Source organism: Mesoplodon bidens, assembly GCF_964165515.1.
Source record: "Mesoplodon bidens genome assembly, chromosome: 3".
Taxonomy (NCBI): domain Eukaryota; kingdom Metazoa; phylum Chordata; class Mammalia; order Artiodactyla; family Ziphiidae; genus Mesoplodon; species Mesoplodon bidens.
The window spans coordinates 41,291,907-41,318,697 of record NC_138178.1 but is presented as its reverse complement, the minus strand read 5'-3'; the positions used below and the strand labels follow the sequence as shown (position 1 = coordinate 41,318,697).

At 41.4% G+C, this 26,791-nt stretch overlaps 1 protein-coding gene across 1 annotated transcript in view; it reads left to right on the top strand.

The window, feature by feature from the left end:
• AGBL1 (AGBL carboxypeptidase 1) overlaps positions 1-26,791 on the top strand; it is a gene marked incomplete at both ends in the record, with an annotated part of 563,318 nt that overhangs the window by 202,920 nt on the left and 333,607 nt on the right. The window contains one exon of the mRNA XM_081229515.1: positions 1,768-1,921. Within this exon, the coding sequence (XP_081085641.1) occupies positions 1,768-1,921 (154 nt within the window). The remainder of the gene's footprint in view (positions 1-1,767; positions 1,922-26,791) is intronic.

The window sequence follows — 26,791 nt, the reverse complement described above, 5'->3', positions numbered from 1 at the left end:
TATTCCTACCCAGATGCTAAGATTTTTACTTAACTTAGGAAATTCTTTCTCTTATTTCCCAGTGTATTGGTTTTCTATTGCTGCGGTAAGAAATTATCACGAATTTGGTAGCTTAAACAATTTAAAAAATTAACTTACAGCTCTTTTGGTGAGAAGTTCAACATGGATAAAAATCACTGGGCAAAAATCAAGGTATTGGGGCTGTATTCCTTCTGGAGGATGGTGGAGGAGAATCTATTTCCTTGCCTTTTCCAGCTTTTAGAGGACACCGCATTCCTCACCTTTTTACCCCTTTACCCCCCAGCATGGCAGGCTGAGTCCTTTGCATGTGGTTCTGGTCCTTTGTGGCTGGGGAATGTTCTCTGCTTTTAAGTACTTTTGATTAGATTGGCCCCAACTGGTTAATGCAGGATAATCCCCCCACCTCAGATAGACCTCAGTCTTAAACATATCTGTGAAGTCCCTTTTGCCATGTAAGGTAACATATTGACAGGGTCTGAAGATTAGGGCATGGACATCTTTGGGGGAGCCATTTATTCTGCCTAGCACCTCTGTAGTACATGTTTTTCACATGTAAACACTTCCTCTACCTTTTGAAGGCATTACTCCATTTTTCATAAAATATATTATGAATCTTTTATAAATATTTTCATAGGAGTCATGTTTGTTTCATTTGTCTAGCAGACATGTTATTTGTTAAATAACAAGATGGGCAGTTTTTCCTCGGCCCTCTTAATACCTATTTGAATGTGTTAATACCTATAGCTGGAAGGACGATTGTGTGTACTGACGTTCTTGTGTTGGAGAAGGACCGCTTCCCTTTCACTGGTTACTGAAGTCACCGTGTCCCTGTTGTTAGGGTATGCAGTGTGGTTGGGAGGCATCTTCATGACTAACATCTTTATGACTAATTCCACTGTTTGGATTATGGAAAGTATCTTCAGAGGTCTTAAAGATTGTTGACCAAGAACCCTATTTTCAGTGGTTACCCCATTTTGGTATCTTTCTGCATTTTAAATGAGTGTTTAAGTGGGAAGGTAGGGTAGGGAAAATCAGTTGCTACCAGTTAGTGGTTCTCTTCGCTTAGCATTCTCCCTGGGCCAATTGCTTTCTATTTTCCTTCAATATGCTCCCAGCTCTCCTTATATTGCTTGATTCTAAAGTAATCTGCACTGCTGAAGCTCTGTCTCATGTTCCTGAGTGTCCTGCATGTACTCTGTCTTCATGGTAACAGCATTCTTTACATGCAACTGTCATGGGAAGAATGTTGTCTGCCCCTGTTCTTTTGCTTTCAGTGCAACTTGAAAACAGATAGTCTACTGTGCAGACATAGGCAGGCATGATGCTTCCTGTTCAGCCTCACTGAACTTCTTCCAGGGAGTAGGAAGAGCACCCTTTTAAATCACTTAATGCCCACGGTCAGGCAGATTAGGTTAACAAAAATACTTCTAGGGGCTTCCCTGGTGGCGCAGTGGTTGAGAGTCCGCCTGCCGATGCAGGGGACACAGGTTCATACCCTGGTCCGAGAAGATCCCACATGCCGCGGAGCGGCTGGGCCCGTGAGTCATGGCCGCTGAGCCTGTGCGTCCGGAGCCTGTGCTCCACAGCGGGAGAGGCCACAACAGTAAGAGGCCCACGTACGGCAAAAAACAAACAAACAAACTTCTAAACTATAAGGAGTTAAATGAATATAAGCTTTGTTGCTGGTTTCATCTATTGTTATTATCAAAAATCTTAATATGCACTTCTGTTTCATCTCTGCTCCAGACTCACCTTGACGTTCTGGAAAAAAGCGTGAACCCCAAGCAGGTCTACTTCCGTCAGGAGGTTCTCTGCCAGACACTAGGAGGGAATTCATGTCCATTGGTGACCATCACTGCCATGCCCGAGTCTAACAGCACTGACCACCTGGAGCAGCTCCGTGAGTAGACGGCAGACCCTCTTCTTTGAAGATTTGGTGGTGAGGGTGGGGGTCCTCAGAGTCTTGGAAGCACTCTGTCCCTTGGAGATCAGAAGCTCCATAAAGCGCTGGGGACTGGTCTACCTTTATAGAAACCCAACTCTTCTTGATATGACAAAAGGGTAAATATTTATGTTGCTCTGTTATCAAAGGGAGAAAATAATAAATTGCAAATTGTCAGAAAGATGAAATGACTTGTTGGAATTGAGAGCAGTTTACAAGTGACAGTCACTTCTGCTAAAACAGACCCAGGACTGGAAAATGAATCACATTTTGCAACTTCTAATCCAGGGACTTTTCTCACCATGCTCACTCCCGTTATACTACACTCACGGTCAGTCCAGGTTAGGAAAGGAAGGAAGTTGAGGGTTGGAGGACTGGCTGAAGAATTCCCTTGATGACCTGGATTACAGTTTGGATCAGAAGAGCAGACAGTGTGGAGGAGGCTCTAGCCAAGAACTGTAAAACCAAACCAAAACACACAGGCATACACACACACACAGACACACTCTCACAGACACACAAATGCCCATTTAATATTAGAGTCCTGAGCACAAATGTGATTTGCTTGTAACCAACCAGCTTTTTCTTTTTTTAAAACATCTTTATTGGAGTAAAATTGCTTTACAATGTTGTGTTAGTTTCTGCTGTATAACAAAGTGAATCAGCTATATGTATACATATGTTCCCATATCTCCTCCCTCTTGCGTCTCCCTCCTACCCTCCCTATCCCACCCCTCTAGGTGGTCACAAAGCACCGAGCTGCTCTCCCTGTGCTATGCAGCTGCTTCCCACTAGCTATCGGTTTTACATTTCATAGTGTATATATGACAGTGCTACTCTCTCACTTCCCAGCTTACCCTTCTCCCTCCCTGTGTCCTCAAGTCCATTCTCTACGTCTGTGTCTTTATTCCTGTCCTGCCCCTAGGTTCATCAGAACCAGGTGGGGTTTTTTTTGTTTTTTTTATTCCAGATATATGTGTTAGCATACGGTACTTGTTTTTCTCTTTCTGGCTTACTTCACTCTGTATGACAGACTCTCAGTCCATCCACCTCACTACAGATAGTTCAATTTTGTTTCTTTTTATGGATGAGTAATATTCCATTGTATATATGTACCACATCTTCTTTATCCATTCATATGTTGATGGACACTTAGGTTGCTTCCATATCCTGGATATTGTAAACAGTGCTGCAATGAACATTGTGATACATGACTCTCTTTTTTTTTTTTTTTTTTTTGCTGTATGCGGGCCTCTCACTTTTGTGGCCTCTTCCGTTGCGGAGCACAGGCTCTGGACGCGCAGGCCCAGTGGCCACGGCTCACAGGCCCAGCCGCTCCGCGGCACGTGGGATCCTCCCAGACCGGGGCACGAACCTGCGCCCCCCGCATCGGCAGGCGGACTCCCAACCACTGCGCCACCAGGGAAGCCCTACATGTCTCTTTTTGAATTATGGTATTCTCAGGGTATATGCCCAATAGTGGGATTGCTGGATCATATGGTAGTTCTATTTTTAGTGTTTTAAGGAACCTCCATACTGTTCTCCATAGTGGCTGTATCAATTTACATTCCTACCAACAGTGCAAGAGGGTTCCCTTTTCTCCACACCCTCTCCAGCATTTATTGTTTGTAGATTTTTTGATGATGACCATTCTGACCGGTGTGAGGTGATACCTCATTGTAGTTTTGATTTGCATTTCTCTAATGATTAGTGATGTTGAGCATCCTTTCATGTGTTTGTTGGCAGTCTGTATATCTTCTTTGGAGAAATGTCTGTTTAGGTCTTCTGCCCACTTTTGGATTGGCTTGTTTGCTTTTTGATATTGAGCTGCATGAGCTCCTTCTATATTTTGGAGATTAATCCTTTGTCAGTTGCTTTGTTTGCAAATATTATTTCCCATTCTGAGGGTTGTGTTTTCGTCTTGTTTATGGTTTCCTTTGCTGTGCAAAAACTTTTAAGTTTTGTTAGGTCCCATTTGTTTATTTTTGTCTTTATTTCCATTTCTCTAGGAGGCGGGTCAAAAAGGATCTTGCTGTGATTTATGTCACACAGTGTTCTACCTATGTAATCCTCTAAGAGTTTGATAGTGTCTGGCCTTACATTTAGGTCTTTAATCCATTTTAACTTTATTTTTGTATCCGTGTCAGGGAGTGTTCTAATTTCATTCTTTTACATGTAGCTGTACCGTTTTCCAAACACCAGTTATTGAAGAGGCTGTCTTTTGTCCATTGTATATTCTTGCCTCCTTTATCAAAGATAAGGTGACCATATGTGTATAGGTTTATCTCTGGGATTTCTATCCTCTTCCATTGATCTATATTTCTGCTTTTGTGCCAGTACCATACTGTCTTGATACCTGTAGCTTTGTAGTATAGTCTGAAGTCAGGGAACCTGATGCCACCAGCTCCGTTTTTCTTTCTCAAGATTGCTTTGGCTATTCGGAGTCTTTTATGTTTCCATACAAATTGTGAAATCTTTTGTTCTAGTTCTGTGAAAAATGCCATTGATAATTTGATAGGGATTGCATTGAATCTGTAGATTGCTTTGTGTAGTAGAGTCATTTTCACAATGTTGATTCTTCCAATCCAAGAACATGGTATATCTCTCCATCTGTTTGTATCATCTTTAATTTCTTTCATCAGTGTCTTATAGTTTTCTGCCTATAGGTCTTTTGTCTCCTTAGGTAGGTTTATTCCTAGGTATTTTATTCTTTTTGTTGCAATGGTAAATGGGGGTGTTTCCTTAATTTCTCTGTCAGATTTTTCATCATTAGTGTATAGGGATTCGAGAGATTTCTGTGCATTTATTTTGTATCCTGCTACTTTACCAAATTCATTGATTAGCTCTAGTAGTTTTCTGGTAACATCTTTAGGATTCTCTATGTATAGTACCATGTCATCTGCAAACAGTGACAATTTAACTTCTTTCACGATTTGGATTCCTTTTTTTTCTTTTTCTTCTCTGATTGCTGTGACTATAACTTCCAAAACTAATTGAATAATAGAGGTGAGAATGGGCAACCTTGTTCCTGATTTTATAGTAAATGGTTTCAGTTTTTCACAATTGAGAACAATGTTGGCTGTGGGTTTGTCATATATGGCCTGTATTATGTTGAGGTAGGTTCCCTCTATGCCTACTTTCTGGAGAGTTTTTATCATAAATAGGTGTTGATTTTTGTCAAAAGCTTTTTCTGCATCTATTGAGATGATCACATGGTTGTTATCCTGTAGTGTATTAATATGGTGTATCACATTGATTGATTTGCATATTGAAGAATCCTTGCATTTTGGGGATAAACCCCACTTTATCATGGTGTATGATCCTTTCAGTGTGCTGTTGCATTCTATTTGCTTGTGTTTTGTTGAGGATATTTACATCTATATTCATTAATGATATTGGCCTGTAGTTTTCTTTTTTGTGACATCTTTGTCCTGTTTTGGTGTCAGGGTGATGGTGGCCTCATAGATGAGTTCGGGGTGTTCCTCCCTCTGCTATATTTTGGAAGAGTTTGAGAAGGATAGGTGTTAAGTCTTCTCTCAGTGTTTGATAGAATTTGCCTGTGAAGCCTCTGGACCTGTTCTTTTGTTTGTTGGAAAATTTTAAATCCCAGTTTCCATTTCACTGCTTGTGATTGATCTATTTATATTTTCTATTTCTTCCTGGTTCAGTGGGAAGGTTGTGCTTTTCTAAGAATTTGTCCATTTCTTCCAGGTTGTCCATTTTATTGGCATATAGTTGCTTGTAGTAATCTCTCATGATCCTTTGTATTTCTGCAGTGCCAGTTGTTACTTCTCCTTTTTCATTTCTAATTCTGTTGATTTGAGTCTTCTCCCTTTTTTTCTTGATGAGTCTGGCTAATGGTTTATCAATTTTGTTTATATTCTCAAAGAACCAGCTTTTGGATTTATGGAACTTTGCTGTTGTTTCCTTCATTTCTTTCTCATTTATTTCTGATCTGATCTTTATGATTTCTTTCCTTCTGCTAACATTGGGGTTGTTTTGTTCTTTCTCTAATTGCTTTAGGTGTAAGGTTAGATTGTTTATTTCAGACGTTTCTTGTTTCCTGAGGTAGAATTGTATTGCTATAAACTTCCCTCTTAGAACTGCTTTTGCTGCATCCCATAGGTTTTGGGTTGTCATGTTTTCATTGTCATTTGTTTCTTGGTATTTTTTGATTTCCCCTTTGATTTCTTCAATAATCTCTTGGTTAATAAGTAGCATATTGTTTAGCCTCCATGTGTCTGTATTTTTTACAGATGTTTTCCTGGAATTGATATCTAGTCTTATAGTGTTGTGTTTGGAAAAGATACTTGCTATGATTTCAGTTTTCTTAAATTTACCATGGCTTGATTTATGACCCAAGATATGATCTGGAGAATGTTCCATGAGCACTTGAGAGGAATGTGTATTCTATTGTTTTTGGATGGAATGTCCTATAAATATCAATTAAGTCCATCATGTTTAATGTATCATTTAAAGCTTGTTTTTTTCTTATTTATTTTCATTTTGGATGATCTGTCCATTGGTGAAAGTGGGGTGTTAAAGTCCCCTACTATGATTGTGTTACTGTCAATGTTCCCTTTTATGGCTGTTAGCATTTGCTTTATGTGCTGAGGTGCTCCTATGTTGGGTGCATAAATATTTACAATTGTTATATCTTCTTTGTAGGTTGATCCCTTGATCATTATGTGGTGTCCTTCTTTGTCTCTTGTAATAGTCTTTATTTTAAAGTCTGTTTAGTCTGATATGAGACTTGCTACTCCAGGTTTCTTTTGATTTCCATTTCCATGGAATATCTTTTGCCATCCCCTCCCTTTCAGTGTGTATGTGTCCCTAGGTCTGAAGTGGGTCTCTTGTAGGCAGCATATATATGGGTCTTGTTTTTGTATTCATTCAACCAGTCTGTGTCTTTGGATTGGAGCATTTAATCCTTTTACATTTAAGGTAATTATCAACATGTATGTTACTATTATGATTTTCTTAATTGTTTTGGGTTTGTTATTGTAGGTCTTTTCCTTCTCTTGTGTTTCCTGCCTAGAGAAGTTCCTTTATTATTTGTTGTAAACCTGGTTTGGTGGTGCTGAATTCTCCTAACTTTTGCTTGTCTGTAAAGGTTTTAATTTCTCTGTTGAGTCTGAATGACATCCTTGCTGGGTAGGGTAATCTTGGTTGTAGATTTTTCCCTTTCATCACTTTAAATATGTCCTGCCACTCCCTTCTGGCTTGCAGAGTTACTGCTTAAAGATCAGCTGTTAACCTTATGGGGATTCCCTTGTATGTTATTTATTGCTGTTCCCTTGCTGCTTTTAATATTTTTTCTTTGTATTTAATTTTTGATGGCTTGATTAATATGTGTCTTGGCTTGTTTCTTCTTGGATTTATCCTGTATGGGACTCTCTGTGCTTCTTGGACTTGATTGACTATTTCCTTTCCCATGTTAGTGAAGTTTTCAACTATAATCTCTTCAAATATTTTCTCAGACTCTTTTTGTGTTCTTTTTCTGGGACCCCTATAATTTGAATGTTGGTATTTTTTTTTGTTTGTTTGTTTGTTTTTTCGGTACGCAGGCCTCTCACTGTTGTGGCCTCCCCCGTTGCGGAGCACAGGCTCCGGATGCACAGGCTCAGCGGCCATGGCCCATGGGCCCAGCCGCCCTGTGGCATGTGGGATCTTCCCAGACCGGGGCACGAACTCGTGTCCCCTGCATTGGCAGGCAGACTCCCAACCACTGTGCCACCAGGGAAGCCCAGTTGGTGTGTTTAATGTTGTCCCAGAGGTCTCCGAGACTGTCCTCAATTCTTCTCATTCTTTTTTCTTTATTCTGCTCTGCAGTGGTTATTTCCACTATTTTCTCTTCTACGTCACTTATCCGTTCCTCTGCCTCAGTTATTCTGCTATTAATTCCTTCTAGAGAATTTTTTATTTCATTTATTGTGTTGTTCCTCATTGTTTATTTGCTCTTTAGTTCTTCTAGGTCCTTGTTAAACATTTCTTGTATTTTCCCCATTCTATTTCCAAGATTTTGTATCCTCTTTACTATCATTACTCTGAATTCTTTTTCAGGTAGGCTGCCTATTTCCTCTTCATTTGTTTGTTCTGGTGGGTTTTTACCTTGGTCCTTCATCTGCTGCATATTTCCTTGTCTTGTCATTTTGTTTAATTTACTGTGTTTGGGGTCTCCTTTTCTCAGGTTGCAGGGTCTTCGTTTCCATTGTTTTCTGTGTCTGACCCCAGTGGGTGAGGTTGGTTCAGTGGCTTGTGTAGGCTTCCTGGTGGAGGGGACTGATGCCTGTGTTCTGATGGGTGGGGCTGGATCTTGTTTTTCTGGTGGGCAGAGCCACATCTTGTGATGTGTTTTGGGGTGTCTGTGAACTTAGTATGATTTTAGGCTGTATCTTTGCTAATGGCTGGGCTTGTGTTCCTGTCTTGCTAGTTGAGTGTCATGGGGTGTCCAGCACTGTAATTTGCTGGCCTTTGGGTGGAGTTGGGTCTTAGCGTTGAGATGGAGATCTCTGGGAGAGCTTTCATGGATTGATATTACATGGGGCTGGGATGTCTCTGGTAGTCCAATGTACTGTACTCCGCTCTCCCACCTTAGAGGCTCAGGCCCGACATCAAACTGGAGCACCAAGACCCTGTCAGACACACGGCTCAGAAGGAAAGGGAGAAAAAAAGAAAAAAAAATTATTAAAAAAAAAATAATAAAAATTTTAAAAAGGAGAGAGCAACCAAACCAATAAACAAATCCACCAGTGATAACAAGCGCTAAAAACTATAGTAAGATAAACATAAAAATCAGGAACAAATCAGTCATAGACAGCAGACCCCAAGTCTGCAGTTGCTCCCAAAGTCTACCGCCTCAATTTTGGGATGATTTGTTGTCCATTCACATCTTCCACAGATGCAGGGTATATCAAGTTGATTGTGGGGATTTAATCTGCTGCTTCTAAGGCTGCACGGAGAAATTTCCCTTTTTCTTCTTTGTTCACACAGCTCCTGGGGTTCAGCTTTGGTTTGCCCCAACCTCTGCATGTAGGTCACCCTCAGGCATCTATTCCCACCCATACAGGATGGGATTAAAACAGCGGCTGACTATGGGGCTCTGGCTCACTTATGCCAGGGTGAAGGAGGGGTATGGTATTTATACTTGTTATGTGGGGTGAGCCTGCGGCAACAAAGGCCAGCGTGACGTGGCAACAGCCTGAGGCGCAGTGTGTGTTCTGCTGGGGAAGTTGTCCCTTGATCATGGGACCTTGGCAGTGGCGGGCTGCACAGGCTCCTGGGGTGGGGGTGGGGGTGTGTGGATAGTGACCTGTGCTTGCACACAGGATTCTTGGTGGCTGCAGCAGCAGTGTTAGCATTTCATGCCCGTCTCTGGGGTCCAAGCTGATAGCCACGGCTTGCGCCCACCTCTGGATCTCATTTAGGTGGTGCTCTGCCTTCTGCGGGCAGACAGGGAAGGAATCCCCTGTCCTTGCGCACCCCGAAACAATGGTCTCTTGCCTCTTAGGCAGTTCCAGGCTTTTTCCCAGACTCCCTCCTGGCTAGCTGTGGCACACTAGCCCCCTTCAGGCTGTGTTCACCCAGCCAACCCCAGTCCTGTCCCTGGGATCTGACCTCCGAAGACTGAGCCTCAGCTCTCAGCCCCCACCACCCCAGCAGGTGAGCAGACAAGCCTCTCAGACTGGTGAGTGCTGGTCAGCCCCGATCCTCTGTGAGGGAATCTCTCCGCTTTGCTCTCTGCACCCCTGTTGCTGCACTCTCCTCCATGGCTCCAAAGCTTCCCCCCACCGCCACCCCCTGTCTCCACCAGTGAAGGGGCTTCCTACTGTGTGGAAACTTTTCCTCCTTCTAGCTCTCTCCCAGAGGTGCAGGTCCCATCCCTATTCTTTTGTCTCTGTTTTTTCTTTTATCCTACCGAGGTACGTGGGGATTTTCTTGCCTTTCGTGACGTCTGAGGTCTTCTGCCAGCGTTCAGTAGGTGTTCTGTAGGAGTTGTTCCACATGTAGATGTATTTCTGATGTATTTGTGGGGAGGGTGGTGATCTCCGCATCTTACTCCTCCATGTTGAAGGTCCCCCTGCTAGCCAGCTTTTAAAGTTGGCTCCTGATATAGTTTTCGACCAAGCAGAATAAGGAATACTTTTCATTAAGGAAAAGTTTGGGAGATGAAAGAAAAGACTGGGGAATAAAAATCTAGCTAATTTATCCAGATGCAGCCTTACCTGATGAAGTGCTAACTGCATTAGGTGAGTCTTTGGTGGATAGGAAATGTAATTTCTCACAGTTCATCAGCATATGACAATGAATGCTTAACTATCTGGCTAATCAACAACCGATTATCCCATCTGAATTAATAAGGCCTTAAAATGCTTTAATGAATGATATGGGATTTTCTAAAAATTCTCTTATGTGTTTTATGCTTTTGAGAGCAATTTCTGTAATCGTTGCCAAGTCCTTCCCTTGCAAATGAGAAGTTCTTGGAAGTTAGAGACAGTAATCCTTCCAGGGCAACCTTCATAGAACAGTAATTTATTTAAGAAAGTAGATCTATGTATGTCTTCATTGTGCAGGCTCAGTTTCTGAATAGGAGCTGAGTGGTACCCAGTGTGTAATTATGACATGGAGCTGCCTCTGCTTTTGCATTTTTATTTATGCTGACAATGGTGCTTTTGTTGATATTATAACCACAGAGATCATTCTTACTATAAGGAGAGGATTTGAAACATAGTAAAAGCCCCTAAATAATTTGGCACTCCAAAATAGTTCACTTAAAAAAAAGAGAAAAAATATCTCTTAGCACACCTTCGTATGAATCAAAGGAGGCTGTTTTCTGCTTATGGTCTAAGATTGGTAATAATAAATGTATACTCTTGATTCTGGTGTGGTGATTCTGGGTGGTGGTGGTGAGGTGGCTGGAAGCAGGACCTTGGTTCTTGTCATCTTTGAAGAAATAATTCAGTAAAGAGACCAAGATTGTGAAACAGATAAAGCACTTATTAGAAGCAAACCACACGGGCAAACTCGAGGAGTGAGTTGCTCCCAATAATGGTGGCTTAGATAGCTTATATGGGGGCAGTCTTCTGGGTTTGTCTCTGGCCAACCATCTTGCTTATGCCCATATTTGGCCTGACTCGGGGTCCTTCCTGGTGGCATACACATCTCTCAGCCAAGATGGATTCCAGCATGAAGGTTTCTGGGGGGTTTGACAGGAGATGTTGTGGACTGGTGTTTCTTTCTCCCTTTGACCCCTTCGCTAGACTGAGGACCTTCTCTGTGCATGTGCAGGCTGGGAAATCCCCTTGACCACAAGAATGAAAAAAATGTGGTCAATTTGTCTTTCACCCAATCAAGACCTGATGCTCCTGCTAGTATCTTATCTCGAAGTGTCAACAGGGGACCGGTTGCAGCTGCTCAGCCTGGGGCCCACCTATCTTCTACCTCCCTCTCATGAATCATTACAGTGTTCTGTCTTAAACGTGTGCCAACATGTCAGCAGTTGTTCATCTCAAGATGGGCAGGCATGGAGAGGACCCAGAAAGTGGTGAAATGAATGCTGTTCATTTTCTTTTGGGCATAATTGACTTGCAAGTGACAATCGTTGAGCTGAATCCTGAGGAGAAAAGACTAATGAGGGATGTCATTATAGGTGTGTCAACTGTACAGTTGCACAGGTCCCATGCTTAGAAGGGCCTTGAACTTCGTTTAATGTTCTTCTGTCACCAACTTAAAAATCTTGAAAAGTTTTGAAGGAGGCTTTGCATTTTCATTTTGCATTGGGCCCTCACATTGAGTAGCCGGTCCTGGGACTAATCTAAGGTCATTTAGCTAAAAAGTGAAAAGGCTAGTGCCCTTCCCATGCTACTATCCTTTACTGCTAAGTATACAAGAAGAGTTCCAACCTATTTTGCACATACTCTGAAAGTCTTATGTGTTATCGGTTATGTAGCTGATTGGTATCTTTCATAATGGGGCTGAATTCAGGACTCTCCGTTTTTACAAATGAGGTAAGTGGGGCTCAGGGAGGTTAAATACCACAGTCAGTGGTGGTGCCTGATTTCTGATTTTCTTTTTCTGATTCCTGGGTCCAAACACACAACAAATGTGCTAACGCAATCATCAGAACAAGTATTCAGCATCACTATTCAGGCTCCTCTGTGATCCAGAACTTCCTCTCCTCCCTGTTCTGTGTCCTCACACTATTGCAAGCTAGTTTAGTTGTTAAAGCAACTCACACTAAATTGACCACAAATGAATGTATTACCCTCTTCTTGCTCACAGTGAATTTTATTTTCCTCTCCTAACCCAAAGGAAGCATTTTCATGGTGGATGTTTCAGACACTGTGGCAGGAAGGAAAGAGGGAGGGAAGGTTCAGAACCTCCAGACCCCTCAGATCCCAGCACAGAGCTGAGATTGCATGTCTTGGCCCTCAGTGCTGGGAACATAGTCCCAGACGGGCTGCAGAATCAAAAATTTGTTTAGCAGGTTTCAATACATACCTGAACCCAGGTATGCTGTGTTTCTTTTAAATAAATAAATAGATAGATAAATAAAAATAAAAAAACACACAACCTGAACATCACCTACCCTCCAAAATGCAATTATACATGCCTATAAATCAGAAATGAAACCACTTAAGTTTCTTCGAACCGCAAAATATGATGCATTGTTTTAGGACAAGAAAATAGCAAATGAGTCAGCAGCTCAAGACTCTCCTGCCTCCAAGCTTCCCTGCAGGTGAACTTCAATTGTCTTACCCACTTCCTCCCTCCTAGGGACCAGGCCAGCTTCAGTTTGCAGTTGTATTTAGCCGTGATTTGGCTAGTTTCCGACTCAGTGGCTGCCACTCACCCCTCATAAGGAGGTTTTGTTCACTGAAGGACTTTCTTTCCACTGTGCAGGATTATCACTTCCGTTTTATTTTAGAACCCCAGGAGATAAGAGCATGGCTACGGGGCCCTGGGAGAAAGCCCCTGCTGGAGACTGATTCCCTAGTGGTCTGGCCTAAAGTCTGACCAGGGGATTGTTCAGAACAGTTTATTAATTACTTTTAGTCCTTCCTAGGGTCTGGGCTCCAGAGAGTCTCCTGGAAGGATTCATTTGGTTTGATTTATTTTTCAAAAGCATTTTTAAAAAAAGATATTTTCCTGGAAACATTTAGCCTTACCTTCTTGATAAATATATTTCCGGTTCAGTAGTACCCAGATTTGCCTGGCGTATGCTTTATCGTTCTCCCGAGAATTGAGGGCGGGTACCTTCTCACAATGGTCCCAAGAGAGAAGGCGCACTTTACACTTGGAGATCTGAGCCCTCAGCGCCAAAATGCTGGCAGGTCACCAAGAGCAGAGTGACTTTCTGCCCTTTTCAGTGGGACAGTGAAAAGGGAATTTCTCTGAGAGATCGTCATTGATGCCATAATGGAAGAAACATGATAAAAGGGAGCTGTTACCAAAGGATAAACGGCTTATCCTAGCCTCAGAGACTCCCAGTGGATGAGGCGTTGAGGAATTAGAAAGTCCAGGCCCTTCTTAACCGGTAGGATTCCAGAGGTCAAAGGAACCCTGGACTTTTGAAGTTTGCAGAGCAGAGAGTAAGTGAGGAGTGAATAGAATCCAGGAAGATGGGATACAGGCTCCAACAGGTTGGAATAGAAGGCAACGGATGAGCAGGTCTGGGGGTAGGTTTGGTGGGCAAGATCCATCCAGGATGTGGATTCTAGTGCTACTACTAGACTACTCTCCATTGGTTAATGGTGTTCTGGCATAATTGCACTTAGCCTAGTTAAATCCTTTCACACGTTGTATGTCAAGAGGTACTTTGATTAGCAGAGCCTTTGAATATGCAACTTCCAAGTAAAGAGTTGAGAAGTCATATTTTCTTTAGTTTGTGTACTCTTCAGGAATGGTGTATGTTTGTGTGTGTGTGTATGCACGTGTGTGCTTTTTGGATTTGAACTGAGAAAAGATACTGAATTTACACAGAACTAGAGAACAATTCAGAAAGAAAAAAAAAGCCTTGGAGTGGGGAGCATTGTTTCCTTAAACCCTAGTGGAGGTGGATGAAAACCCTAGAAGGGAGAGTAGTTCTACCTTTACCAAGGCTCAGCCATTCTCCAACTCAGGCCTGCTTCCTGCTTTTGGCACAAGTGCTGCCTTTGCTGTCACGGGCCTCCATGTACTTGTCATTATCTCCAGTTTGCACGTGGCCAAGGTAAGCTTCACTAAGGGTAAATAACCTGCCTGAGGCCCCATGGTAAGTGATTACTCAAGGAGGAGACCCCAGGTCTCCACCCCACAGTTCCAGAATGTCCCCCTCCTTAGGGTCTGCTCTCACTGGGAAATTCCCCAGAAATGCACACAGTGCAAACACACAGCTTATTAAAGACCATCATCATTTTGTTAAATTTTCTATTTTCTCCACATTTCCCCCATCACCTCACATTTTCTGTTTTTTTTTTTAATCTTTTAAAAATTTTGGTTTGTTTTTTTGGCCACGCTCTGTGGCATGCAGGATTCTAGTTCCCCGAACAGGGATCAAACCTGCGCCCCCTGCAGTGGAAGCATGGAGTCTTAACCCCTGGACCACCAGCGAGGTCCTTCACAATTTCAGTAACCATTTCAGTCCAGGGAAAGTTGAGTTCCTTTTTAGTTTGGGGAACTACATCTCTGTGATGGATGCTTCATTTTTCTTCTCAGGAGCATTTTTTGCTCATTCTTTTCCCCTTTGGATGTCTATCCATCCAGACCCTGTAGCAGTATTGTCTTGACCATCCTCAAGAACAACCTGAGAGGGGAGCTAATTTGTGGGAATTTTCTGATGGCAAATGTCTTTCTCTTGTTAGAAACTCTCATTCTCCAGGTGAAGAGTGGCTGACCGACTCACTGACTGGTGAGAAGCCAAGAAACAACAAAGGTGGATGGAAGGGGGCTGCGTCTGCTGTTTTTGCCCTCATAGACACCTCCACCCTGCATTTATTGTAACCTGAAGGAGCAGAGTGTAACCTTCCTGTGTCTCAGGAGGTGAGGTGATCTCATGGCACTCACTGCCTCAGCCTCCTATGGCTCACATGCTGTTCTTCCCAGGGGGCCTGAGGTGGAGGAAGCAAGAGGCTGCGTTTGCAGTTGTGAAAGAATACCTTTCTCTTGTTCTTTTTCTTAAAAATATTCTTACGAAAGCAGTGTTCTATTCAGCTTGACATTATGCTGAAAGCTTTTCCTTGGAAGACAATAGCTGTTCTCAGAAAAAAAGATTTACATGGAGTCCCGAGGGTGTAATGAGCTACCCCACGGCACCTGCCTCGGGTTGGGAGTTGTCACTTGTAAGTGGTTTTAAATTAAAACGGAATGGAAAAATACACAGTTACAGAATTCCCCTTTTGGCTTCTTTGCGAATCATTTTCCATCCTCTCTGGCCTTTGTCTGTTTCTGAGACACCTGATCAGGTATGAAGAACAGAGCTTTCCCGTGGCGAGAGGGTGAAGGGACAGTAGTGATCCAAGGAGAACAGAAAGCCAAAGTGGAAACCGCTCACTCCTGGGAATTCCTGTTTCTTTTATGCCCCCACCCCCAGAGGCACGTGGAGCCAAGTATTATTAAGGGATCATTGAATTCTAGAGCTTAAACATCCGTAAAGACTATGGAGTCCAGATTCCTCAATTGCTAGTGAGGGATTGAAGGTCAGGAGCATGAACTGACCTGTCTCGGTCACCTTGCTGATTGATGGCAGATGGGGTTCTAGACCTCAGACCTCTCGTCTCCTGGTTAAATCATGTGCTTCCCTTTTTTTTTTGTAAAGCACTGCTTCTGAGAAATGTTAGAACTAAAAAAAACAAAAAAAAAACAAAAAAAAAACAAACTACAAGAGTATGAAAAGACCTCTCTATGGAAATTTTTAATAAAAGGATTTAGAATTAGAAAAACTGAATTGTACCCTTTTCTTGTTTTGAGATTTCCATCTCTTCAGGCAACCAGGGCTAGGAACCATGGTAGATATTAGGAATACAGAGGTGAATAGTATGTGATCCTAGTCATTGAGACACCCATGATTGACACTGCGTGTGTGCGTGTATTTGTGTGTGACAGTCATGTTAACGGGTCATTATGGTACAGCAAGTTATACCAGAACAAAGTTCAGTGGTAGCACAGAAAAGAGAGCATTTGTCTTCATGGTAGAATCAAAGGGGAACTGGTAACCAGGAGGGGAAGCTGTGTAAATCCCATGTGCACAATGATCCTATATTGACAGCTTTGCTTTCAGAGAAACCTCAGTGGAGAATCCCAAAACCATTTAAAGAACTATTTGAATCTTTCTTCAGAAAACATGAAAGGGGGAGTATGTAAAACCCATTGAAACCATCGTAAATTCATGTTTCCTCCTCCTCTATCTTACTGTTATCCATCTGCACACACAAATAGTGGTTCACAGTAATCCCACCTTTTTTCAGTACAACCCCTCAGAGCTATGACATTTAGACCAGTTGAGTACCTCCTTTTTATTTCCCATTTTGGCCCAGTCACTCCAAGAAAAGGAAGGTTAAGAATTCTTTCTCCTTCCAAGGCTGGTTGGAGGGGATGGGAAAAACTGTAAAACCTTACGGTTGAATAGGTTAGCTTATACCCAATCACGTAGTTTACTCTTACAAAGTTTTTACATAATATATCATTTTGTCATTATAGTTCCCTTGTGAGTTGAGGAAGAGTGTAATTATGATGCCCATTTTATAATGATGAAACTGAGATTCAGTGCCAATGCCATATGATCTTCTTCTTGAAGTCAGACTGCTACGTGCAGAGAAATGGAGGAGTGTCTTTTCAAGTAGGAAAATAGCTTTTGCAGAGAGAGGGAGACCTGGAAATGATGCTGTGAACATCTCAGGGTGCCAGGACTACAGGATGGTAGATTGATTATAGGGTCAGACCATAAGGTGGGAAAGGTAATTTGGGCTGAGTGGTAAAGAACCTTATTTTTCATGTTACTTTCTCCTGAAGGCAGTGATGAGCTAACAGGATGTTATTAAAAGCAGAGAAATGACAAGATCAGATTTGTTTTGGAGGAAGATTTTATGGCAGTAATGTGGGGGAAGTCTGGAGTGAGAACATGGTGACATGTTGCCCAGCACAGAGGAGTTCTTAAGTGCTTAGCCCCTAGATTCAGACTCACTGGGGTTCTAATCTTGACTCTGCCATTTAGCAGCTTCATGACCTTGGAAAAGATGCTTCAATACTCCACACCTAGGTTTCCCCATTTATAAATTGCAGATAACAGTAGTACCTTCTTCATGGGGCAATCTGAAGCTTGTAGAGGACTTAGAACAGTGCCTGGCACATAGCTGATTCACTTTGTTACACAGCAGAAACTAACACAACACTGTAAAGCAATTATACTCCAATAAAGGTGTTAAAAAAAAGAAAAAAATGATAACAACTGTTAGTCCTCTATCTGGACGATGAGGTTCCCAAGGAAGATAAGTCTATGGAAATGGGAGGGAAGGGTCTAAATATAGGTGACATGTCTAAGTTACAAGTGAGAGGTCTTGGCGATTGATTGGGAGTATGGATAAAGGGGAAGGAGTTGAAGTATTTCTCCTTTGGGTGATGGGTGCACGGTTTCATGCCAACAGAAGAATATATGAGAGAGTAAGACTGTGGTGGACGGACACTGAGTTCAGTTTCGGGAATGTTCATTTCCAGAGGCCTGCAAATTATATAAGAACTCAGGCTAAACATAATTATAAAGCCAATATTCTATAAAATATAATCTATTTCAGAGGGAAATAAAACAAAGTTTGCATTACCTGAATAATTTTCTCAATTAACAAGGATACTAAAAATTGACTATAAGTGGTTACTGTAGCAGAAACATGTAATATATTTCATCAGAATCAATGCCAAACCTTCTGTCCTATAAATATGTTCATGAGATTTAACAATTTATATCTTTTTAAGGGAATTAACTGTTTACAGAGTGTTTACATGTGATTAACTGTTCCACACAACGACTCTGAGGTAAAGAAAAAAAAAGAATTGCGTTTATGGTCTCCAATTTTTGATGATAAAATTGAGGCCCTAAAAATTCCTATGGTTAGTAAGAGGAAAGCTCAGATTTATCCCCAAACTCTCTGAATCTTAAGCCTCATAATCCTAACCTATGACCTCTTTCAGCTGTGTAGTCATGAGAGAAAATCCTTTATCTTTGAGATGCAATTCCCTATATGTAAAAATATTTCTTTAGGGCTTCCCTGGTGGCGCAGTGGTTGAGAGTCCGCCTGCCGCTGCAGGGGACATGGGTTCGTGTCCCGGTCCGGGAGGATCCCACATGCCGCGGAGCGGCTGGGCCTGTGAGCCATGGCTGCTGAGCCTGCGCATCCGGAGCCTGTGTTCCGCAGCGGGAGAGGCCACAGCAGTGAGAGGCCAGTGTACCGCAAAAAAAAAAAAATTCTTTATACTACAAGTAATACGTTCTAGGCTTCTCCAATGTGTGAGTACATATGTGGTCATGTTAGTATTAATTACCCTTGTAATTTTAGTAAAATCTAAATCTTACTGCCTCTGCAAGACCCTGCATGCCCCTCTGTTTTGTATCTTACCCCTTTACCGCTTTGTACCCTCAACCACACTAATCTTCTTTCTATTCCTCGAACATAGCAACTTTATTATATCCCCTGGGCCTCTGCATTTGCTGTTCCCTCGAGTGGAATACTTGTCTTCCATAACTTGGCATGGTTGATTTCTTCTTGTCGTATATTATCCTAGCTCAGATTGAGGAAGCCTTCCCGGGTCACCATATGTAATGTTCCCTCACTCAGAACCTCATTATCACATACCTTGTTCTGTTTTCTTCATAGCCCCTATTACTGGGCTCCATGAGGGCACATATTATATGCTGTATTTTTTCACTCTTGTATCTCTGGGAACGAAAAGTTCCTGCGCAAAACTGGTGCACACTCAATATTTATTGAGCAAATAAATGAAAACTTTGCATCTATTCTTGCTTCTACTCACAATCAGGGCCTTTAAACCTCTCTTGAAAAGTTACTTCTTTCCTAGGTTTGTCTTGGCGTACCCACGGGTAGCCTCAATTGTACTCATAAAGTAGCCATTAGGTTACAGTCACCCATATGGGCCAGTCCATCCTTCCCTGACGCTTAGGCTTCTTTTGGTGGTTGTCTGCTGTCCTTGCAGCTACTAAAAGGACTCTTGCTACTGCCATTGCTGGGTTTTCAGAGAGTTGCTGGATTTCATGTAAAGATGGGGGGGTGATGGATTAGCATTCTCCAAAACCCTGTACCACACCTCAGTGTTGCTTGGCACCAAAGCTCCCTAAGTTTCCTATGAAAGAAGCTCCTTCTTCACAGCCTGGGCAGGGACCAGATGATAACCCATGTCTCCGTTATTCAGATGTTTTTCTCTCTCAGAGTCCCTTCAACTAAGACATGAAAACCTAACCCAAACTCCTCACTTGTCTTCTAGCCTCAGATGCAAAGGCTTCTCTACCTACCAACACATGCTCTCAAGTGTGGGTTACCACCAACCTGCCAGTTCCAAAAATAGTCAAACTCAGATTACCAGGCTGCGCTAACCAGATTGTACTCTGATTCATATATTTCATGGAAGCCTCACAACATGACCATGAATTTGTTATTAAAATTACCTGTCATTTTAATATAACAGGACAATACATTTTCTTGTTTATGGATACTTAACGTGTATAGAAAGTATAAAACCGTGCTGAAAAAAGATAACACCAGATTCAAAATAGTGATTCTGTCTGAAGATGGAGGAGCAGAAAGGGAAATGGGTTTTAAATCTTCTGGGGAGTTTGTATTTCTTAAAGAAAAAGAGTTCTAGGGAAAATATAACCAAAAGTTAACAACGTTTAAATCTGGATGGGTAGGAACCTGAGTCTGTCCTATTATTTTTTGAGTGTCTCCAACTATATTCGTAATTTGTGAGTCTTCCTACCCATGAACATGATATACCTCTCCATTTATTTAGGCCTTATTTAATTTTTCCCTTTAGTGTTATGCAGTGTTTAGTGTAAACTTCTTATATGTAATCTTTAGATGTATCCCATGTATTTCACTATTTATTTATTTATTTGGTTGCATGGGGTCTTAGTTGCAACACGTGGCCTCCTTAGTTGCAGCAGGCAGGCTCCTTAGTTGCGGCTCATGGGCTCCTTAGTTGTAGGTCACCAGCTCCTTAGTATGGCACGCAAACTGAGTTGCAGCATGCATGTGGGATCTAGTTCCCAGACCAGGGATCGAACCCAGGCCTCCTGCATTGGGAGCAAGGGGTCTTTTCTTTTTTGAATTTTATTTTATTTATTTTTGATACAGCAGGTTCTTATTAGTTATCCATTTTATACATATTAGTGTATACATGTCAGTCCCAATCTCCCAATTCATCATACCACCACCACCACCCCCGCCACTTTCCCCCCTTGGTGTCCATACGTTTGTTCTCTACATGTGTATCTCTATTTCTGCCCTGCAAACTGGTTCGTCTGTACCATTTTTCTAGGTTCCACATATATGCATTAATATACGATGTTTGTTTTTCTCTTTCTGACTTACTTCACTCTTATGACAGTCTCTAGATTCATCCACCTCTACAAATGACCCAGTTTCGTTCCTTTTTATGGCTGAGTAATATTCCATTGTATATATGTACCACATCTTCTTTATCCATTCGTCTGTTGATGGGCATTTAGATTGTGTCCATGACCTGGCTATTTGTAAATAGTGCTGCAATGAGCATTGGGGGGAGCACGGGGTCTTAACCATTGTGCCACCAGGGAAGTCCCCCATGTATTTTACTTTCTGATGCTGTGGTAAATGATAATTTTTAAATTTCATTTTTTTATTGCTAGTATATGAAAATACAATTGATTTTTGTGTTATCAACTTTGAGTCCCATGACTTTGCTGTAATTTTTACTTCTGGTAGCTTTTCTCGTGTTTCTTTCTTTTTCTTTCTTAATTTTAGCAAATAACTTATGCAAGTTGTCTGTGAATAAAGACAGGGATTTTTGCTTGTTTGTTTGTTTTACATTTTGTATCTTTTTCTTTTTTTGCCTTATAATACTACCCAGGAACTCTAATACAATATTGAATAGAAGTGGTAAGAGGAGATATTATTTACCCTGTTCTTGATTGTCCGGGAAATTATTTAGTTTTACTATTAACTGTGGTGTTATTTGTAGGTTTTTATAGATGTCCTTGAGAAAGTTGTGTTTGATTTTTAGTTTGCTGAGAATTTTTTATCATAAATGAATTATCCCATGATTTTTCTTTTTCAACTTGTTTGTATGATGAATTGTATTTGATTTTCAATTGTTGACCCAATCTTAGCATTTCTAGCTCCAGGGGCCAAGCTCTTAACCACTACCCCCCATTGCCTTGCCTCCAATCTTGGCATTTCTGAGAGAAACTCCCTTTGGTCAGGATCCATTTTGCCCTATGTTTATGAGGGATATTGGTCAGTGGTTTTCTTTTCTTGCAATATCTTTGTATGATATCAATTCAGGATAAAGCTGGCCTCAAAAAATGAGTTGGGAAGTGTTTCTATGCTGTGGTAGACTGAATAATCGCTGCTCAAAATGTTCATACCCTAATCCCTGAAATCTGTGAATGGATACCTTATATGGCCAAGACTTTGCAGACGTGATTAAGTTAAGGGTCTCTAGATGAGGAGATTATCCTAGATTACCTGGGTGGGGCCTAAATGCCATCACAACATCTTTATAAGGGAGAGGCAGACAGAGATTGCAAGTAGAAGACATCATGGGGCAGAAGCAAAGGCACAAAGAGAAGAAGTTACACTATTGTCTTTGAAGAAGGAGGAAAGGTTCATGATCCAAGGAATGCAAGGAATGCAGCTCTAGATGCTAGAAAAGGCAAGGAAGAGGACTCTTTTCTAGAGCCTCCTCTAGGGCATCATCTTGGCAACATCTTGGTTTTGCCCCAGTGAAACTGATTTCATACTCTGGACCCAGTGCTGTGTAAGAGAGTAAATTTGTATTGCTTTAAACCACCGAGTTTGTGGTAATATGTTACAGTAGCCATAAGAAACTAATGCATATTATCACTTATTTTTACCTTTTCTGGTCTATTTTATTTATTTATTTTAGATCCAATGTTTTACTTGGAATTTTTGGGGGGGAGGTTTGAAGAACTTTAATATTTCTTATATTAATAGCAGATATGCAGGTAATAAATAAACTCTCTAAGCTTTTATTTTTATGAAAAAGTCTTTATAGTTTCTTTTATTTGGAAGACATTTTTTCCTGAGTATAGAATTCTAGGTTGACAGATTTTTTTCCTTTCAGTGTATTAAAAGATGTTTCTACAATGTCTTCTGGCTTGCACAGTTGCCAAGAAGAAGAATGCTATAATTCTTATGTTTGCTTTTACCTGTGTAATGTTTCATTTGTTTCTGGTTGCTCTCAAGATTGTCTCATTATCTTTGATTTTCAGCAGTTTGACTATAATCTATGTAGTTGTGATGTATGTATGCATGTAAGTATGTACGTATGTATCATTTATTCTGCTTAGAATTTTGTGAGCTACTTGCATCTGTGATTTGTTCTTTTTCATTAATTTTTGAAAAATTTCAGCCTTTATCTCTTTAAACATTTCTTCTGCCTTGTTCTCTCTTCTCATTCAGAGACCCCAATTATATGCATGGGGTCCTTTTTGTATTGTCCCATAGCTCTTGAATGCTTTGTTCTGTTTTTCTTTCATTCTTTTTTTCCTGCTTGTTTAACTTTGTATAATTTTATTGATCTTTCTTCACATTCACTGATTGTGCTGTTACCTGTCCAGTCTTCCAGTATGCCCACCAAGAGAATTCATATCTAATATTATTTTTAAACATTTATAGCATTACCATTTGGCTCTTTTTTGTAGTTTCCTCCTTCCTGCTGAAATCTCCCAGCTGTTCATTTATGTTTTCTTTCTTTTGCATGAGATCCTTTAACATATCATATTTATTTAAAAGTCCGTACTTGATCATTTCCAACATTTGAATCTTCTCTGAGCCTGGTTCAGCCTAGTGGGGTTTTTTTTTTTTTTTGATTGAATGGTGGATATTCCATATGTATAGAAGAATATCAGAGAATGAGATCAAGACCACTTATACTTCTTCTGTCAGTGTAGGGTGTAGTGAGTCTGGTCGAGAGTGGGTTTTGTTCTTCTCATACTCTTATTGAGCCACAGGCTTCAATTCCTTCCAGTGCTGCCTGCTGTTAGCATGTAATTAGTGTAGGGTCTAGGGTGCAGGGGGCAGTGGTTCTCAGTGTTCCTGCTCCACCATAAGCTTTCAACAGCATGTTTGCATTACAGAGGGCATATGTCTCCATGTTCATTTCTGCCCACGGGGCAGACAACTTTTGCATCTACTCCTACCCCAGAAACACGAGATATTAGTCTGGGTCCCGAGGGTGAGAGGGTTTGGTGCTCCTCTAACAGCAGTTTAAGGTTTTGTTATGTGTGAGGGGAGCTAAAGAAAGAGGTGCTGTTTTTGCCTGTCCATCAGCAGCAACTGAGCACCTTCTGCTAGCCTCTGCCTCTGTGTGTGTGTTTGTGGCCTTTCCTATGGCCAAGTTCTGCAACTGATCCAAGGAGAAGAGTTTCCAGAGTGTGAAATCTCCTTTTATATGATGGATTCTAGTTGATACACTATTGTTACCGAACACAAGTTCGTGTGCCTGACGCACAGTGAGTCCAAACAAACCGAAACGTCAGAGTTTGGAGCAGAGAAAGGTTTATTACAGTGCCAGGCAAAGAGAACAGGTGGCTCATGCTTTAAAAAACTCCGAACTCCCCGGTGGTTTGGGGGGAGAAGTTTTTACAGGCAAAGTTTGGAGTGAGGGCTGGAGGGTATGTGACTTTCTTCTGATTGGTTGGTGGTAAGGTAACAGGGTGGTGCTCCAGGAATCTTGTGTTCAGCCTGAAGTTACCATCCTCCACCTGGGTGGAGGCCTTAGTTCCTGCAGAAGAACTCAAAGATACCGTTATGTATATCCCTTGAGGAGGAACCATGATCCTGAATTAATTGCTGCACTATAGTTTCCTGGTTGTTCCTCCTTTGTTTCTGCATTCCCTTACTTCCCTGATTAGCAACTGTTTGAATCTGCTCTTTGGAATTCTGGGAAGGTCTAGGAGGCTGAAGCCTTTATCCTCCAAATAGGAAACGGGAAAGGCTTTTTTGTCCAGGAAGGGCCCCACAGGGTCCTGCTCAGTTTCACTATCCCACACAGGGCTTTCAGGGATTTCTTAAAATTTAACTGCTTCTACAGCATCCCTTTCTCTCATACTCCACCAAAGTAGAAAAGTTTGTGTGTCTCTCCTTTTGGGACATATCACTCTTTGGAATTCGGTTCACTCAGCTGCTTTGTGATACTAACCTCTGATAGGTTCAAGGAAAGTTATGATGGATATGAAACTGTGCAACTCAGATTGGGACTTGAACCCATGGCCTTTTAATTGAAATCACACACCTGGTCTCAGGACTAATGAAGCTCAGTTTCTATCTATCTATCTATCTGTCTATTCATTCATTCATTCATTCATTCATTCATTCAGGCTGTGTTGGGTCTTTGTTTCCGTGTGTGGGCTTTCTCTAGTTGCAGTGAGCGGGGGACACTCTTCATCGCGGTGCGCAGGCCTCTCACTGTCGCGGCCTCTCTTGTTGCGGAGCACGAGCTCCAGATGCGCAGGCTCAGGAGTTGTGGTTCATGGGCCTAGTTGCTCCACGGCATGTGGGATCTTCCCAGAACAGGGCTCAAACCCGTGTCCCCTGCATTGGCAGGCGGATTCTCGACCACTGCGCCACCAGGGAAGCCCAAGCTCAGTTTCTTGATGTCTCATCACAGAAAGAATTCAGTGAGAGACAAAAAGAGACAGGTAAGAAGTGGATTTATTTAGAGAGAAACACACTCCACAGACAGAGTGTGGGCCATCTCAGAAGGTGAGAGACCTCAAAATATGGGTTGGTTAGCTTTTATGGGCTGGGTAATTTCATAGGCTAATGAGTGGGAGGAGTATTCCAACTATTTTGGGGAAGGGGTGGGGATTTCCAGGAATTGGGCCCCACCCACTTTTTGATCTTTGATGGTCGGCCTCAGAACTGTCATTGCGCTGGTGCCCGTGTCATTTAGCTTATGCTAATGTATTAAAGTGAGTGTATAATGAGGCTCAAGATCCACTGGAAGTCAAATCTTCTGCCATCTTGGACCTAGTTGGTTCTAACCAGTTTTTGTCATGTCCTGTGGCTGTGCCTTTCTTTCAAAGGCTGTGCTCTTCCCCCTTCCTATCGCAGGTAGATTATTATTCCGCGCTTTTTTTTTTTCTCAGTTAAGATAAGAGCAACATTCTCCAGTGGGTTTCTACATGTTTTCTTCAAGAAAGCTGTTAAAAGTATTTAGTCTCTTATTCTTCTATTAATGGAAATTCTCACCTCTTGAGCTCTCCATTCACATCCCTTTCTCTGTTGACTTTTTAGTTTCAATTGTTAGATTTTTCACTTCCAGAAATTTATTCTATCCTCTCCACATCAGCGTTTTGCTTTTAGAGGCTCATTCCTTGCTCATATCTCAAATTTCTCTTTCATTTCTTTAAACACTATCATTTATTTTCATATTGTTATTTTATATTGTTTCCCATAAATCTAATATCTCATGTCTCTGCTACTCTGGTGCTCCTTCCTATCTCTGCTGCCTTTCACTCATGGGACCTTGTTTCCTGGTTTGTTCTATAATTGTTGACACTAAGTCACTCATTTCACTTGGAATTTTATCTCTGGAAAACCTTTGAGGTCAGAATTGAGGCTGCTTTACTTAAGAAAGCATTTGAATTTGCTTTTGCTAGTTATCTGAGGATGCTAGCAAATTGATATGACTGTATTACCTCCCTTAAACTCCGGGGACTACAGATGGATCATGAATTCAAATGTATGTGAAAATTTGCTTATAGTTATATACTTCTAGGGAAATTTTGAAATAAAAAGTTATTCTTGCTTTTCCTTTCTGTGAATCAAGAGTGAAGACTTTTGGGGGGGGTGGCCTCAGCTTTACGTAAGAATCTCCTATTTGATGTCCCACCGTGGGTGAGCCCCATGCTTCACTTCCCTGCATCTCCTGCAGCCTTCAAAGCAAAAGCTCAGACTCCAAGGCTTAGTAGAAACCCTTGGGTGAAAAGTATGCTTTGATGCTTGCTTACCTTTCAAGGTTTCTTTGGTCTCACTTTGTTTTTGGCATCTACAGATTTCTTCTTTTTAGACCAGCTCAGCAATGCATTGAAAATGATTTTTGAAAAAGTTTATTTTAGCATTCTGGTTGTTTCATTTGGGGGATTTTTCAGAACATTTAGTCTATTATTCTGTTGAAAATGGAAGTTTTTCCACTCCTTGATCTTTCTACTTTACATGCTACTTCTTTCCATTAGAAAGAAAAATGACAGTCTATTTTTTGTTTACTAGTGTGGATAATATGAATTTGAAAGTCTGTTTGTGAATCTGAAATAGTATATCCGCTATTCTATATTTAGAATTTGACATTAGTCCTTCTGAAAGATGCTCTTTCTTTTCTCATTCTTGGAATACTTTTTTCTCCCCCTAGCAGAAAGTAGGGATTTTAGTGAAGAAGTATTTTGAAATTTTTAAATTAAGAATCCAACCAAAGACTAGGTTTGCTCCAATGTCTCCTGCTTATTTTGTTTGACATCCTGAATATCAGCAGAAGAGTGGTTTTTATTTGGTTTTGTTTTGCTCTTTGCCTTTAAGATGATTGGTGCACCTAGAGGAACCTTCTTTTCTCATTTCACTCCCC